This window comes from Panthera pardus, unplaced genomic scaffold (genome assembly GCF_024362965.1).
Source record: "Panthera pardus isolate Hobbes unplaced genomic scaffold, ASM2436296v1 HiC_scaffold_2, whole genome shotgun sequence".
Taxonomy (NCBI): domain Eukaryota; kingdom Metazoa; phylum Chordata; class Mammalia; order Carnivora; family Felidae; genus Panthera; species Panthera pardus.
The window spans coordinates 148,175,645-148,189,243 of record NW_026526765.1 but is presented as its reverse complement, the minus strand read 5'-3'; the positions used below and the strand labels follow the sequence as shown (position 1 = coordinate 148,189,243).

The window sequence follows — 13,599 nt, the reverse complement described above, 5'->3', positions numbered from 1 at the left end:
CATGATCTCGTGTTCTGTGGGTTCAAGCCCCACGTTGGGCTCTGTGCTGACAGCTCAGAGCCTGGATCCTGCTTTGAATTCTGTGTCTCCCTCCCCCTCTCTTTGCCCCTCCCCCGCTCAAGCTCTGTCTCTCTCAAAAATAAACAAACACTAAAAAAACAAAACTTAGGGGCGCCTGGGTGGCTCAGTCGGTTGAGCATCTGACTTCGGCTCAGGTCACGATCTCGCGGTCCGTGAGTTCGAGCCCCGCGTCAGGCTCTGGGCTGATGGCTCAGAGCCTGGAGCCTGCTTCTGATTCTGTGTCTCCCTCTCTCTCTGCCTTTCCCCCGTTCATGCTCTGTCTCTCTCTGTCTCAAAAATAAATAAATGTTAAAAAAAAAAAAAAAAAATTAAAAAAAAAAAAAAAACTTAGTGAAATAAGAAATATGTAACACCCACAATCTTATAAATGCTACATATATTCTTCTTTTGTATAAATTAACCTTTCTTAAAAAGAGCAAAAATATCCCTAGAGCTTTATGGTCAAAGTAAATTGAAAAGTCTTAAATTTCTATTTTTATACCTTTTTTTTGTTGCCAAGAAATTTGCCAGTGTGATAAAATAAAAAGACTTTTTAAAAAAGCATACATTAAGTTAGAATAAAACAATGTGAGGCAAGTGTAAAAGAAATCCAAGTTGGAGGAAAAGGAAGGATTTACAATTTCTATGAAATGTGCGTCTGGGTGGCTCAGCTGGTTAAGCATGTGACTCCTGGTTTTGGCTCAGGTCATGATCTCATGGTTTGTGAGTTCAAGCCCCACACCAACCTCGGTGCTGACAGCAAGGAGCCCACTTGAGATTCTCTCTCTCCTCTCTCTTTGCCCCTCCCCGAGTGCACGTGCTGTCTCTCTCAAAATAAATAAACTTAAAAAAAAAATAAAACTTCAACAAAAGCATTCTTTAAAATGTAATTTTTTAAAATGTTTATTTATTTTTGACAGAGGGAGACAGAGCACGATTGGGGGAGGGGCAGAGAGAAAGGGAGACACAGAATCCGAAACAGGCTCCAGGCTCTGAGCTGTCAGCACAGAGCATGATGTGGGGCTCAAACCCACGAACTGTGAGATCATGACCTGAGCCAAAGTCAGAAGCTCAACTGACTGAGCCACCCAGGTGCCCCAAAAGCATTCTTTAAATGGCTGATGAAAGCATATTGCTAAGGTACTTAGATTCCACAGGCTACATTTTAAAAAGTGATGTAACCATTTTATTTTTAAATGTTAATATTTATAATTCTCTGGAAGTTACATCCCTGAAACTATAAATAGCATTTTCTGTCTTTTCTTTTTAAAATAGTTGACTCATATTGAACATATGTAGCACTTAGAAGGCTCTATGCTAAATACATTTTTTTTTTAATTTTTAAAATTTATTTCTTTTTGTTTTTTTTTAAATTTACATCCAAGTTGGTCAGCATAGTGTACATTTCTTATTTCATATATTTCACTTAATAAATCGAGTTATAGTAATTTAGTATACAGTTAATCGACACAATGAATGCATTATGATTTTTGATAAGCTTAAAAACTTGGGATGAAAAGTTTTAGATGTCAACATGTGTTGAGGGGGTTCACAGTGTTGCAAATTTATTTAGTCCAAATGCCCAGTATCAAATATATGGCTTTTCACCATAGACTCCTAACATTTCAGCTTCACCTTCTAGCTTCTGGCACTTAAAGCCCCAAATCCAAAGAACTACTCAATGTCACAATTTCGTGCTTCTGCTTAGTTTTCCAAAGGGATCAAAATTCTATTAGATGCCCTGTGATATGAAGTCAAGTCCCTATGCATATTAGTGTATGAAAGGTTTGGAAAAGCGCTAAATAAAGGAAACTGTTTATGGGGCTCCTGTATGGCTCAGTTGGTTAAATGCCTGACTCCTGATTTCAGCTCAGGTTATGATCTCACAGTTCGTGAGATGGAGCCCTGCAATGGGCTCCGTGCTGACAGTGCGGAGCCTGCTTGGGATTCTCTCTCCCTCTGCCCCTCCCCCACTCTCTCTCTCATTCTCCCCTTCTCTCTCAAAAATAAACTTAAAAATTTTTTTTTAATTAAAAAAAAAGTAACTTGTTTAAATTTGTTTCTCCAAATCTAGAACTGTTAGTAGTCTGTGAAATTAATGTTCCATCGAACACCTTTCCAGCAAAGTGCCCAGCAAAATCTTAAGATCTAGTTTAAAAGTCAAATCTTGGGGTACCTGGGTGGCTCGGTCAGTCTTGACTCTTGATTTTGGCTCAGGTCATGGATCTGGGTTGTGGGATCAAGACCCATGTCGAGCTCTGCACTGGGCATGGAGTCTGCTTGGGATTCTCCCTCTCCCTTCTGCCCTTCCCCACTCCCCTCTCTCTCAAAATAAACTTTAACAAAGTAAGTAAATAAAACCCGATTAAAAAAAATTCAAATCTTTAAAGCCTTCCAAACTTCACCTGAGAGGCATCCTTTCTCCAGTATTCCCACAGGTTTTGCAGCCCTCAACATGGCTGTGCAATTACTAGTTTTCCACCTACTCCCCATTAGGCTGCATGACAAAGGTCCAGTACCATGATGGTTCCTGGCTCCCAGCAGGAGCTCAAAATGGTTGAACCAACAACCAAAGGAAAGCTGGAAGTGCAGGAAAGGAGTGGACAATGGACAGATTTCTACTTCAGATGACTGGGCTACAGGAAATATTCACAAGGAATAGAAGATTGGCAGAAACAAGTGAGAGTCCATTTTGGACATGTGGGATATAAAAGTGGAAACGTCCAGTAGGCAGGTGGAAATATGGATCTGAATCTTGGAAGAGAGATCTGGAGATTTAGAGAATCTTATTTTATAGGTGGTAGATGAAGCCATGAAATAAACAATGACATGACCCAGGAAAACATGACTGAGCAGAAAGAGTAGAGAATGGAGTAACCTGAGGAACACCCATTATCTAAAAAGTGTGCAAAGAAAGCTTCTCAAGCCAAAACACTAGGATTCCCCTTGATTCCCCCACTCTCCCGCCACCCCCCAAATCCATCTGGCCCATCACTGAGCCCTGTCACCTCTCCCTTTGGGAGCTGTACCAAACCCATCTCCTTCTCTCTGTCTCCACTACTACCACCAACCCTAGTCTAGACCCCTGCGAAAGCCTTAACTGCATCCACTCTTGTGCACGCCACCCCAAGCATTCTCCACATAGCACCAGAAAGGCCCTTAAAAAATAAATCACGCTGGGGTGACTCAGTAGGTGGCTCAGTCGGTTAAGAATCTGACTTCAGCTCCAGTCATGATCTCACAGTTCATGAGTTCAAGTCCTGCGTTGGGCTCTCTGCGGTCAACGTGGGGCCCTCTTCCGATTCTCTGTCCCCCTCTCTCCCTGTGCCCCTCCCCTGCTCATCCTCTCTCTCAAAAATTAACATAATAAAAAACAACAAGTCACACTTCTTAAAATCCTAACTGCTCCCCACTGCACTTGATCTAGTCGTCCTCACCTACCTCTCATACTAGCTGCCTAGTGCCATGTGGCTCCAGCCACACTGACCTCCTTTCTGTTCTTCAGGCAAGCTCAGAAGGTTGCTGTCTCAGAGACTGTGATGGTGGTTTTCTCTAACTGGAATGTTCTTTTCTGAGACTTTCAGCTGACTGATGACCTCCTGTCAATCAGGTCCAAATAAAGACGAAGCATCTTATCTAAAGTTGCTCCTAGGTAAGTCACCAGTATCACATTACTCTCTTAATTTTTTGTTAGCATAACTAATACTACAAAAATTAATTTTTAAAATTATCAATCTCTTTCTCCATGAAGGCGGGAGTTTTAACTTGCCTGTTCACTGCTATATTCCTCTGGCCCACAGTAGGCACTCAAGTACTTGTTGCATGAATTAATAAGGAAAGCAAGAGACTCAGAAAAAAACCAGAAAGCTGGAAAGAGAACCAGAAGAAAGTAGAAGCTAAGAGAAGAGTCTTGGGAAGGAGGAAGTCAAAAAGAATGATGACTAAGAAGCCACTGAATTTGGCAATTCCATCTTTGGTGCCATTTAAGGGGGGTAACTTCGGAAAAGTAGAAGAGGTAAAAGGCAGATTACAATGGGCTCATGAGTAAATGGGAAGTTCAAGGGGAAAGGGCAAAGGGAAGGAAAAAGATGGAATACTATTTTGAGGGTGAGAAAAGACAAAAGCAAGGAGAATAACTGCCCATGTTTTCACGCTGAAGGGAAGGACCCGGTGGGAAAGGGGATACTGAAGATAAAAAAGGAAAGAGTGCCAGGACAAGGTCCTGGATGTTATAGGAAGAAATAGGATCCTAAAGCCACATTAGTCATCTTTTCTCTAAAACCATCCCACATGATTACAGCACAATGTCTGTTTTACATTCAGAAATATCTACTCCCTGTAAGTAATTTGTTATCTGCATAATTCTAGCATTAGTTTGCTCTACCAAATTATTATTAAAATTTTGTAAGTCTTTCTTAACTCTTAGAAGGTACACACTGGGGTGTCTGCAAGTAGAGAGCCATATGGTATGCACATAGTGCTCTCATCCAGTTCAGAGAACAAAGGTTTTAAGAGAGACAGAAAAACAGAGATGGATGGATGGATGGATGGATGGATGGATGGATGGGTGGAAACAGGAGAGAAACAGTGTGTGTGGAAACGATAAAGCAAATGGAGCACAACAGTGATAATGGGCAGAACATAAGTAAAGGGTGTAGAGAGGTCTTTTGCACCATTTGTGTCGTGGCTCAGTTGGTTAAGCGTCAACTCTTGATTTCGGATCAGATCACAACCTCACGGTTCATGAGATCGAGCCCTGCATTGGGCTCTGTGACAACCGTGTGGAGCCGGCTTGGGATTCTCTCTCCCTCTCTGCCCCTCCCCCGTTTGTGCTCACTTGCGCGCGTGCTCTCTCTCTCTCTCAAAATAAATTAATAGTAAACGTCAAAAAAGTATTCAAATTATGTACAAATAAAAAGTTAAAAAGAGGGAAAGTTTTCACACCTAAACTAAGCAGGGAAGGCAACTGCCCCAAATGGCTGGCATGCAACTGTCAAACTTCTCTACAGACTTTCACAACTACTGAAGGAATAAGCAGCAAAAGTGTAACAATGATGGATAAAGGGATGAGGCAGAAACTTTTACAGCCTTTTACTAAAAGAAAATGTTCAAGCTAATGTATAAGACTATTCTCATCACAGAATGAATGCTTGTATCAAGTGGTTGGGTAATTCCCTATAATCTAGCATACCCAATAAAAAGAAGTCAATCCTGTCATTAGAAAACAATCTGGTTTTTAATACACAGACAGTATAAAGAAAACCTAATAGCTGTTCCTTTTTTTTTTTTTTTTTTAATTTTTTTTCAACGTTTTTTATTTATTTTTGGGACAGAGAGAGACAGAGCATGAACGGGGGAGGGGCAGAGAGAGAGGGAGACACAGAATCGGAAACAGGCTCCAGGCTCCGAGCCATCAGCCCAGAGCCTGACGCGGGGCTCGAACTCACAGACCGCGAGATCGTGACCTGGCTGAAGTCGGACACTTAACCGACTGCGCCACCCAGGCGCCCCAATAGCTGTTCCTTGACAAGTAGAATAGAAAAAAGTCTGAAGCACTGTTTCTGAACCATCCTTAACAGAATAAGCAGATAGTGGTTAAGCCTGCTATTGCAGGACTTCCTAAGAAAGGAAAAAAAACCTGAAGGCAAAATCTATCTGATCCCTTTTCTGTTTTACAAAGGGTTTGCTGACGATGGTAACTCTGGCTGTGAAACAGCTGCCTAACAATACTACAGTATATCTGGAAAAAAAGAACTGATCATATTCCCAATGTAAGGGACATTAATTAGATCAAGTACACATAATAGAACTGTCAAAGATAACAATGACCAAGAGGCACCTTCTCCTCTCCATCTCTCTGTGAAAAGCTGTGCTCTCTCTCCAAACCAAAGTCCTATCCAAGCAAGGACACTCTCCTCTCTGAACCGAAGGAGCCATTAGAAGGGAAAACACTGTTTTTTTTTTTCCTTAGTGATACTGATCTTCCATTACTAGGACCCCATCGAGGCTGAAGAGCTCAGCTAGAATCAGTTGTGGACTAAAGTGAAAAGGGTCCCCCCTTCCTAGTAGGGAGGTGGAAGAGCACTTCCACTCTGAAGTTTAAACTCATGAAATCCAGGGGTCAAGGTTTAATGTGATAAGACATCAACATAACATGGCACATCTGATCCCAAAGGAATGACTGACAAGCCAGATTCAAGTTCTAACACTCAGAATTATTTCTCTTCAAACAGCAGGCCTAATTTCTTTTCAGTAAATCAGGACTAAAAATAACATACAGGATCCAAGTTCTTTCTCTCACTACTAATGTACTTTCTACAGGGTGTTCGAGGCAACTATTTTGAGTATAAAACTAGGATTTTTATGAGCTTTCATTGTTTACTTAAATTGGAATGACTACCCACTACTCTTAAAGGCTTTTCCTTAAAACAAGAGTCGTTAGTAAAGGTGGCTCATGAAATTAAGCCATTTTGCTTTTTGAGATTAGTGCATAAGACCATAGATTACTGAGTAAAGTACTATGAAATTTAGTATCAGTCACTCAACAAACACAGGCTGAGGGCCTAAGACATGTACAGGACTCTGAGCCAAACCCCTCCCTGCCTGCCTCCCAGGGCTTACAGTCTAGTTAGCAAGACATGACCTAAAGTAGCACCACTATGTGCTAAAAATAAATAGTGGAGATACCTTTTGTAAATGTTTGGACAAAGAAGAATCTGATTGTGAGTTAGGATGGTCTGAAACTAGCTCTAAAGAAGAGGAAGATGAGCTGAAGAATGAGAGGATTCTTAGAGGGGAGAAGGGTCCTGTAGGCAGCAGCTTTTCTGTTTAAGAAATATTTTCACATCTGCACTCACTTGAGTCTTATAAGAATCCTGGAGATTAAGAAACTAAACACATCCACAATTTACAGACAGGAAAAGGGAGGTCAGAAGACTGGACTAATCTTGATACAATAAGCAATGAAATGTCCAGCAGCCCAGTGTGGGAGAGAATAAGGAAAAGAATTCAACCAGAGCATAGGAACCACAGCATTTAGAGAGGAAGAAAGACTAATGACCTAAAGACTAGAGAAGAGTACAGCAATAGCCTAGCTGAGAGGTAACAAAGGCACAACTTTTAAAAACACACAGAACAAACTCGATTTTAAACACTTGTTTTAAACTTTAAGTTACCAAGAAAACAACAACAAAAATCACCTCTTAATTGTCTTCCTTTCATAAATCAGTTTCAGGGAGGTAAACCTCTAACCAACAAATTCCTTAATATTATCAAAGATTTTAAATAGGCTTATAAAATAAAACGGGAATTGTGAACAATATTGCTGGAATCACAAGTTCACAAATTTCTGGATTGCCTAAATACGCAATATTGTCTTGCAACTCACGAGCAGTATGATGCCTTTTATTTCGATTTCCCAAGATTTTTGGATTTTTCCGTTCAGAACAGTTTGATTTAGACAACTGAAGGCCGACTTATTTCCATATGTAAGCCCTGACTCTTCAAAGAGCAAGAACCCTATAAACATTCGCAGAATAAATGAGGTCACTATCAGAGGCAACACTTTGCCAGTCTGTTCCCCCCAAAAGTTATCAAAATCTCAGAATCGGGTTTGGAAGAACCACCTTTCAGCTACCGTTCACCAGCCTTCCCAGCCGGGGCCTTAATGTGAGTAAGGTCCTTACGGTCATGTTTTCCCAAAGTAATGCCACAGTGCCATTTCCCGCAGATGACAACCTCTCAGTCCCTGCCATGTCAGCCTCCCCCGAGCCAGACCCGAGGATTTGTGGGCACTGGGGAAGTCTCAAAGCGGCCGGGCGGCGTCAGGGGCAGTCAGTGGCTGCTCCCCACGCCCTACTCACCGCGACAGGGCGGCCGTGCTCGGGCCCGTCGGTGGCGTCGAGGCGCGGGGCCGAGGCCGGCGCGGCGGGCACCGGGGCGGCGGCGGACGCCGGGACGGGGGCGGAGGCCGGGGCCGGGGCGGGCGGCTGCCGGTGCTTGCCGGCGCGCTTGGCTTTGGCCTGGATGCAGCGCTGGTGCAGGGCGAAGGTGTGCTGGCGCTCGAGCTCCAGGCGCTCGGGCGACACGGCCTCGTAGCGGGCCTCGCAGGTGCTGTGGTGGCGCCGGCACAGCTCGATGCGCCGGCGGAGGCGCTCCATGACCGCGCTGTGCCGCGGCAGCGCGAACTCCGCCATGGGGCAGGTGGGCAGCACCATGGGCCGCGGGCTGCACGGGCCGGGCCCGGGGCGGGCCTCTCGGAGCCGGCTGGCACTGCGGGCTCCGTTCCCCGCCGGCGGCCCGGCCGCCTTACGGCCGCGCCATGGCCCCACGGGCTGCGGAGCGGGCTCGCGCGCGGCGGCGGGTCTTTCTCCGGCCCCGCTCGGCCCGACCCGGGCCGGCGCTCGCTGCCCACCTCAGGCTTCGGCCTGTCCCCGCCGCCCCGGCCCCATTGTTTTCCGCGCCGCCGCCGCCGCCATCTTAAAATTGTTTTCAGGGCCCTCGGAAGAGGGCGGGGCCCCGGCAGGCGACCCCGGCGTCACGGCTGATGAACAGGCACTGTGGCCAATCAGAGCAGGAAGAGCGGGCCGCCCGAGGGGCGGGGGCTAGCACGCAAGAGGCGCGCTGGGGCTCCCGAACGAGTTTAAAAGGAACTCTCAAGTGAGGGGCGGAGGGAAGCCCCTGGGCGGGCCTCAGTGCTGGGCACCGAGCCAAGTATGACCGACAGGAGCCGGTCCTAAACACCACCCCTAGCCCTCAGGCCCTTCCGGGCCCGCGGAGAAAAGGGGCAGTCCGCGAGGCGTAACTGCCTGACCCAGACGCCTGCCTGGCACTGCAGCGCTTCACCATTTTCTTCTCCTACAGCCTTGTTGAATTGTTTTGATGAACTCTAAAGTAGCCACGCTTTTTCAACGTCAGCTGTTTTTCGACGCATTGCTTACATCCGGCCTCATAATTGGTCAGAATTGTCCACGAGTGTGCTGTGCTGGAAGAGCTTTCTTCTAGCACCATTACGAATCACGGGGACTGTCAATTTCCACTTAATATAAAAGTTTGAACAAGTTTCAAAAGTCCTACTTAAAAACAAACAAAAAAAACCCAGGGACCCTGGCCTGACAGTTAAAGGATGATGGCTTAGGTAAAATTGAGTCACTCAAATAATCCAACCAGGGACAATTACGTTCTAGTATTATAACTAGTAGGCATACGGGGTGAGAGACTGGGGGTAAAAACAGGAGCAATGACTCAGTACTAAAACTAGGTATTAAGGGGCACCCAACTAACTCAGTGGGGCCAGCAACTCCTGATCCTGGGGCTGTGAGTTCCAGCCCCATGTTGGGTGTGGGATTACTGAAAAATAAACCTTAAAACAAAACAAAACAAAACAAAACACAACAAAAAACACGGAAAACTAGCTACTAAGCCTGCGTTGGCTCAAGACATACTAAGAAGTTATTAAGGGCACCCTAACTGCTAAAAAGTTAAACAGGAGGCGCCAGGAGGCTGTTAGTGGAGAGGCACCACCAACTGGTCAAACATTTGTTACAGTAACGTTTTACTAGGGCCCACAAAAATGTTTTATTTTAAAATCAGGAGAAAAAAATTCTTATTCAAGTAGTATTTTATACAAATGCAGTTAAAAAAAAATACAAAGTGGCCCAAGACAAAAGCGTCTAGAGCTCATGAAAGCCATATCATGGTCCTGCCCTTTTTTTTTTTTTTTTTTAACCAGTCTTCAAACATACATTTTCTGATAGGAGAGATAATAGTAACTAAGAGTACTACATTCTGTGTACTTCTCTTCCAGTAAGTAACCCAAAAGCCTAAAGGCACATTTTAAAGCAGTTTTGGCCCAACTTTCAGAAACATCCTTCAAATACGTAAGAATATGTAAAAGACAGAATCTGATTCTGAACAAATTCTCTAAAAAGTTCAATGAGTCCAATAAATCTTAAAGAATATTATCTACAAATTACTGCCCCCCTTTCCTGCTATCCCTGTTATATATACAACAGAAACTACTGACCCCCAATCCAGCAGAAAAAGAAGGCAAAGTCTACACTGGTGAGATGAATTACTCAATTGTCCATATTTTCTGCAGTAAAACACTTGAATTGACAGTTACCATGAAGAAGTTCAGTCAAAAGCAGACACTTAACACAGGCCTTTAATGTAACACCATTTAGTGACGTGACAACTTGAGGAAAATGCAGAGAATATTTTGTGGGTAAGAGAAATTGAGGAATACATCTGACGGAGTGGGTATTTTACAACAATTTGACAAATAGCCAGCATGTTAAATTATAATGTAAGTGCTTTTGAAGAGCTGAACACTGCTGGTTGTTCATTAATGTGTCAGACATTTAATTAGAAGGCTGCACCTTCAACAAAGAGTGAAAAAGAGAACCAAGAAAAGGCTTTTTTCTTTTCTTTCTTTCTTTTTGGACAAACTTTGCTAAATAATCCTGGAAAGGCAAACGAACACTAATTTATACTTGCCATTAGCTGGAAGAAACTGTTAAGTGAGACACGAGACGGAGCGTCAGAGAGTGAGGAAGGCAGATTTCTGGAAATGCAATGATCCCACACATTTGCTTCAAGGAGAAACCTACAGACATATTTTCAGGTCTTGCTAAGTAACTGTTTATTTGCACTCAATACATTTGGGAAAGTCAGCTACATAGCTACGGTCACTGTGACCACAGAACAATAGATGAAAAGGATAAAGCACTGAACAGCAAGAAAAATTCATCCCACCCTCCTAAGAATTTCAGTGAACCAGTAAAAAATTTAAGATAAACAAAATAAACAGATACAGCCTTCATCTCTTACGAATATACTTCCTCCCCGAATCTCCCCAATATAAACACTTTGGAGTGTTTATATATATTCAGTGCAAGAAACAGTATCATCGGTACATTTGAAACACCTCTGAAGAAAGAATAAAGCTAAAACAATTCTGAATACATTTCAGTGTGGTGTAATAATGATATCACACTATAGTGATGGGGGAGAGGCTCCGATAGCACCCATCTGCATTCCACATGAAAAAAACAAATCTAAGATCACTTTTTTAAAAATTCTACAAGCCACATTAAAAAAAAAATTGCTTAAACAGGACTGCTTTATCATGTAATTTAAGACACAAATGTTACATGAACTGCAAATGAAGACTTAAAAAAGGTTAGCAGCTACAAAAAATCAGGTAAATCATGCTATATGTCGCTCCTCCCATAAATACTTTTAGCCTGTGTTCAATTACAGTCAATTCTGAATTGGCTCGCCTCTGGCTTAGACTTCTCAAGCCTTTACACAGAGTGAAAGAAATGGATAAAAATGAAAGACAGTATTCTATTCTGTACTTTGACCCTGGAAAGGTGCGGGTCTGCTTAGAAAAGGAAGAAGAAACATACACTTAATCACATAAAGCTTAACACTATGCGGAGCTTTATAATCATTTTCAGCAACGGACTGCAAGCTGCGCTGTGAAGAAAATGCATAGCAGAGGAGAAAGCTGGGAACTGGGGAAAACAGGGAAGGAAACAGTGTCAACACAGTGGAAGAAGTGACGAAACATCTGCATCTACTTGGGAGCTCCCATACCCTGGGAGCATTCCTTAAAAAGCCACCTGCTCCAGAAGGCTGGAGCCCAGACTCTCCCAGTTTGGGAAGCATGACCGCCCGAGTGCCACACTATGCCACCTCCTCCACCGACTGCAAAGCTGTCTGGGAACTGGGCTGTTCCAAGGGCAACAGAACACACGCACTTTATGGTCTAAACCAACAAGAGGAAAAGTTTCTTCTTTCTGTATGTCTATTTTTAATACAACTGAAACAGAACCCTTCTATAAATTTGGGCTGCCATCCAATCCATCTCCTCAATTTCCTTAGGAGGAATTGAGTGATGGAAGCAAGCAAAACAAGATTATAACCACAAACTACTACACTTTAAACATGATTATCAATTTTAAGGGACAGAGACACTTGAAGGTTTCTTAATACCAAACTTAGAAAACAAATTTGGTGATAAAAACTGCAATTCATCCCCCTAGCACTTCTAAAAGTTGGTGTTACTTCTGCATGGACAGATTAATATATTAAATTAAGCCAAGATTTTTAAAGACTGGCAAAGTTCTACCACTCTATTTTAAAAAACAAAGATGTTTCAAAACAAAACAAAACAAAATACAAGTTAGTTGCTTCATGTTACGTTTCACAACCATTAATGTTAAATGCTTTCTTTCTACAGAAACAGGGTCCTTTAGGTCACAACTGCAATTATTTACTGCTTAGATGTTTAAAATTACACGGGCTAGTGTTCGACTGGAACCTGTTGATGGTGACGTCTGGAGGTTTTCTGAGTTTCAACCTAAGGTGTGCCAGGGTCCTCTCCTAGGACCACACTTGCAGGGGAAGGGGAGGGAGAGGAAATCACAGATCAAGTTCTTTAAGATTGTTTCACTCTCTTCGCGGCTTTCTGTTTCTTGGTGATCTGTTCAAAATTTCATCCTCCTGTTAGATGAAAAAATAACAAATTCACTGTAAGTAGCATACTTTATAAACAAGTAAAACTTCACCAAGTTTTCAAGATTTGTCAGGCTGAGTGAGGGTAACCCATCTGAGGAAAGAAGAGAAGAAAAATCTTTCGAAGAAAGTGCACCAAGAACAAGTGTCTCAGAGGCGGTGGGGTTATGTGCGTTCTAATTTAATCTGTACTGTTTTCTACAGACAGGCACTTTCCTCAATCTAACTCCTAAACGTTTTCTTTAAAAAGGACCAGATGCCATGCTTTCCCCACACTATCCTGTTCGATCCTGAATAATCTACTGGCCTGTGGGCACATTAGCCCCACTTTGAGGCTTCTCTGAGAAAGACGGGATATAAGAGGATGGAAGACTATCCCAGCAGTCCCACACGACACTCCAGATGACAAGCCCAGGGCCTCATTCTACTCTATGGAGCGACTTCTTATATTGTGAGGAAGACTGGTGGATATAAAATACGTATGTGAGACTCGTCCCTACCTGAAAGAAGAGCATTTAGTTGAAACTCTGCATTCTACTTGAGACAGGCTACGGCCATAGAAAATATAAACAGCATTGACCTTTATCGACGGAGGGGCAGAGGTGCAGAAGCTAGAATGGAAACTGGGTAAGGTTTTCCAGCAAAGAGCAAACTGAAACAGAGATATGCTTGGAAAAGGGCCCTAAGAAAGGTGTAGACAATTCTCTTTCCCTCGTACCTCTTACCAATTCACCCAAAATCTGGATCCGGAAGCCCAGTGAGTTCTCGGACCTTCCTCTCCTATCACCTGGCTAGAGCCACCATATCTTGCCTGCATTATCACAGCAGCCTCCTAACTGTTCTCACTGATTCTCCCATCTGCAGAAAACACAGCAGCCAGAGTATTCAGATCCTGTCACTCCTGTGCCCTAAAGCCTGCAATGGTTGCCCATTTCACAAGAAGGAAAAGCCAAGCTCACATTATGGCTTGGGAGGTCCCACTTAATCTAGAGCCTTCCCCACCCCAACCCCCCACCC

General features: G+C 43.4%; 2 protein-coding genes across 2 annotated transcripts in view; both read right to left on the bottom strand.

Moving 5' to 3' along the window:
- MAML1 (mastermind like transcriptional coactivator 1) overlaps positions 1-8,382 on the bottom strand; it is a 43,320-nt gene extending 34,938 nt beyond the window's left edge. The window contains exon 1 of the mRNA XM_053907610.1: positions 7,923-8,382. Coding sequence (XP_053763585.1) covers positions 7,923-8,276 — 354 coding nt within the window. The 5' untranslated portion in view covers positions 8,277-8,382. The remainder of the gene's footprint in view (positions 1-7,922) is intronic.
- Positions 8,383-10,207: 1,825 nt separating this feature from the next.
- Positions 10,208-13,599, bottom strand: part of CANX (calnexin) — a 34,144-nt gene continuing 30,752 nt past the window's right edge. Inside the window, exon 15 of the mRNA XM_019469675.2 lies at positions 10,208-12,570. Within this exon, the coding sequence (XP_019325220.2) occupies positions 12,517-12,570 (54 nt within the window). The 3' untranslated portion in view covers positions 10,208-12,516. The remainder of the gene's footprint in view (positions 12,571-13,599) is intronic.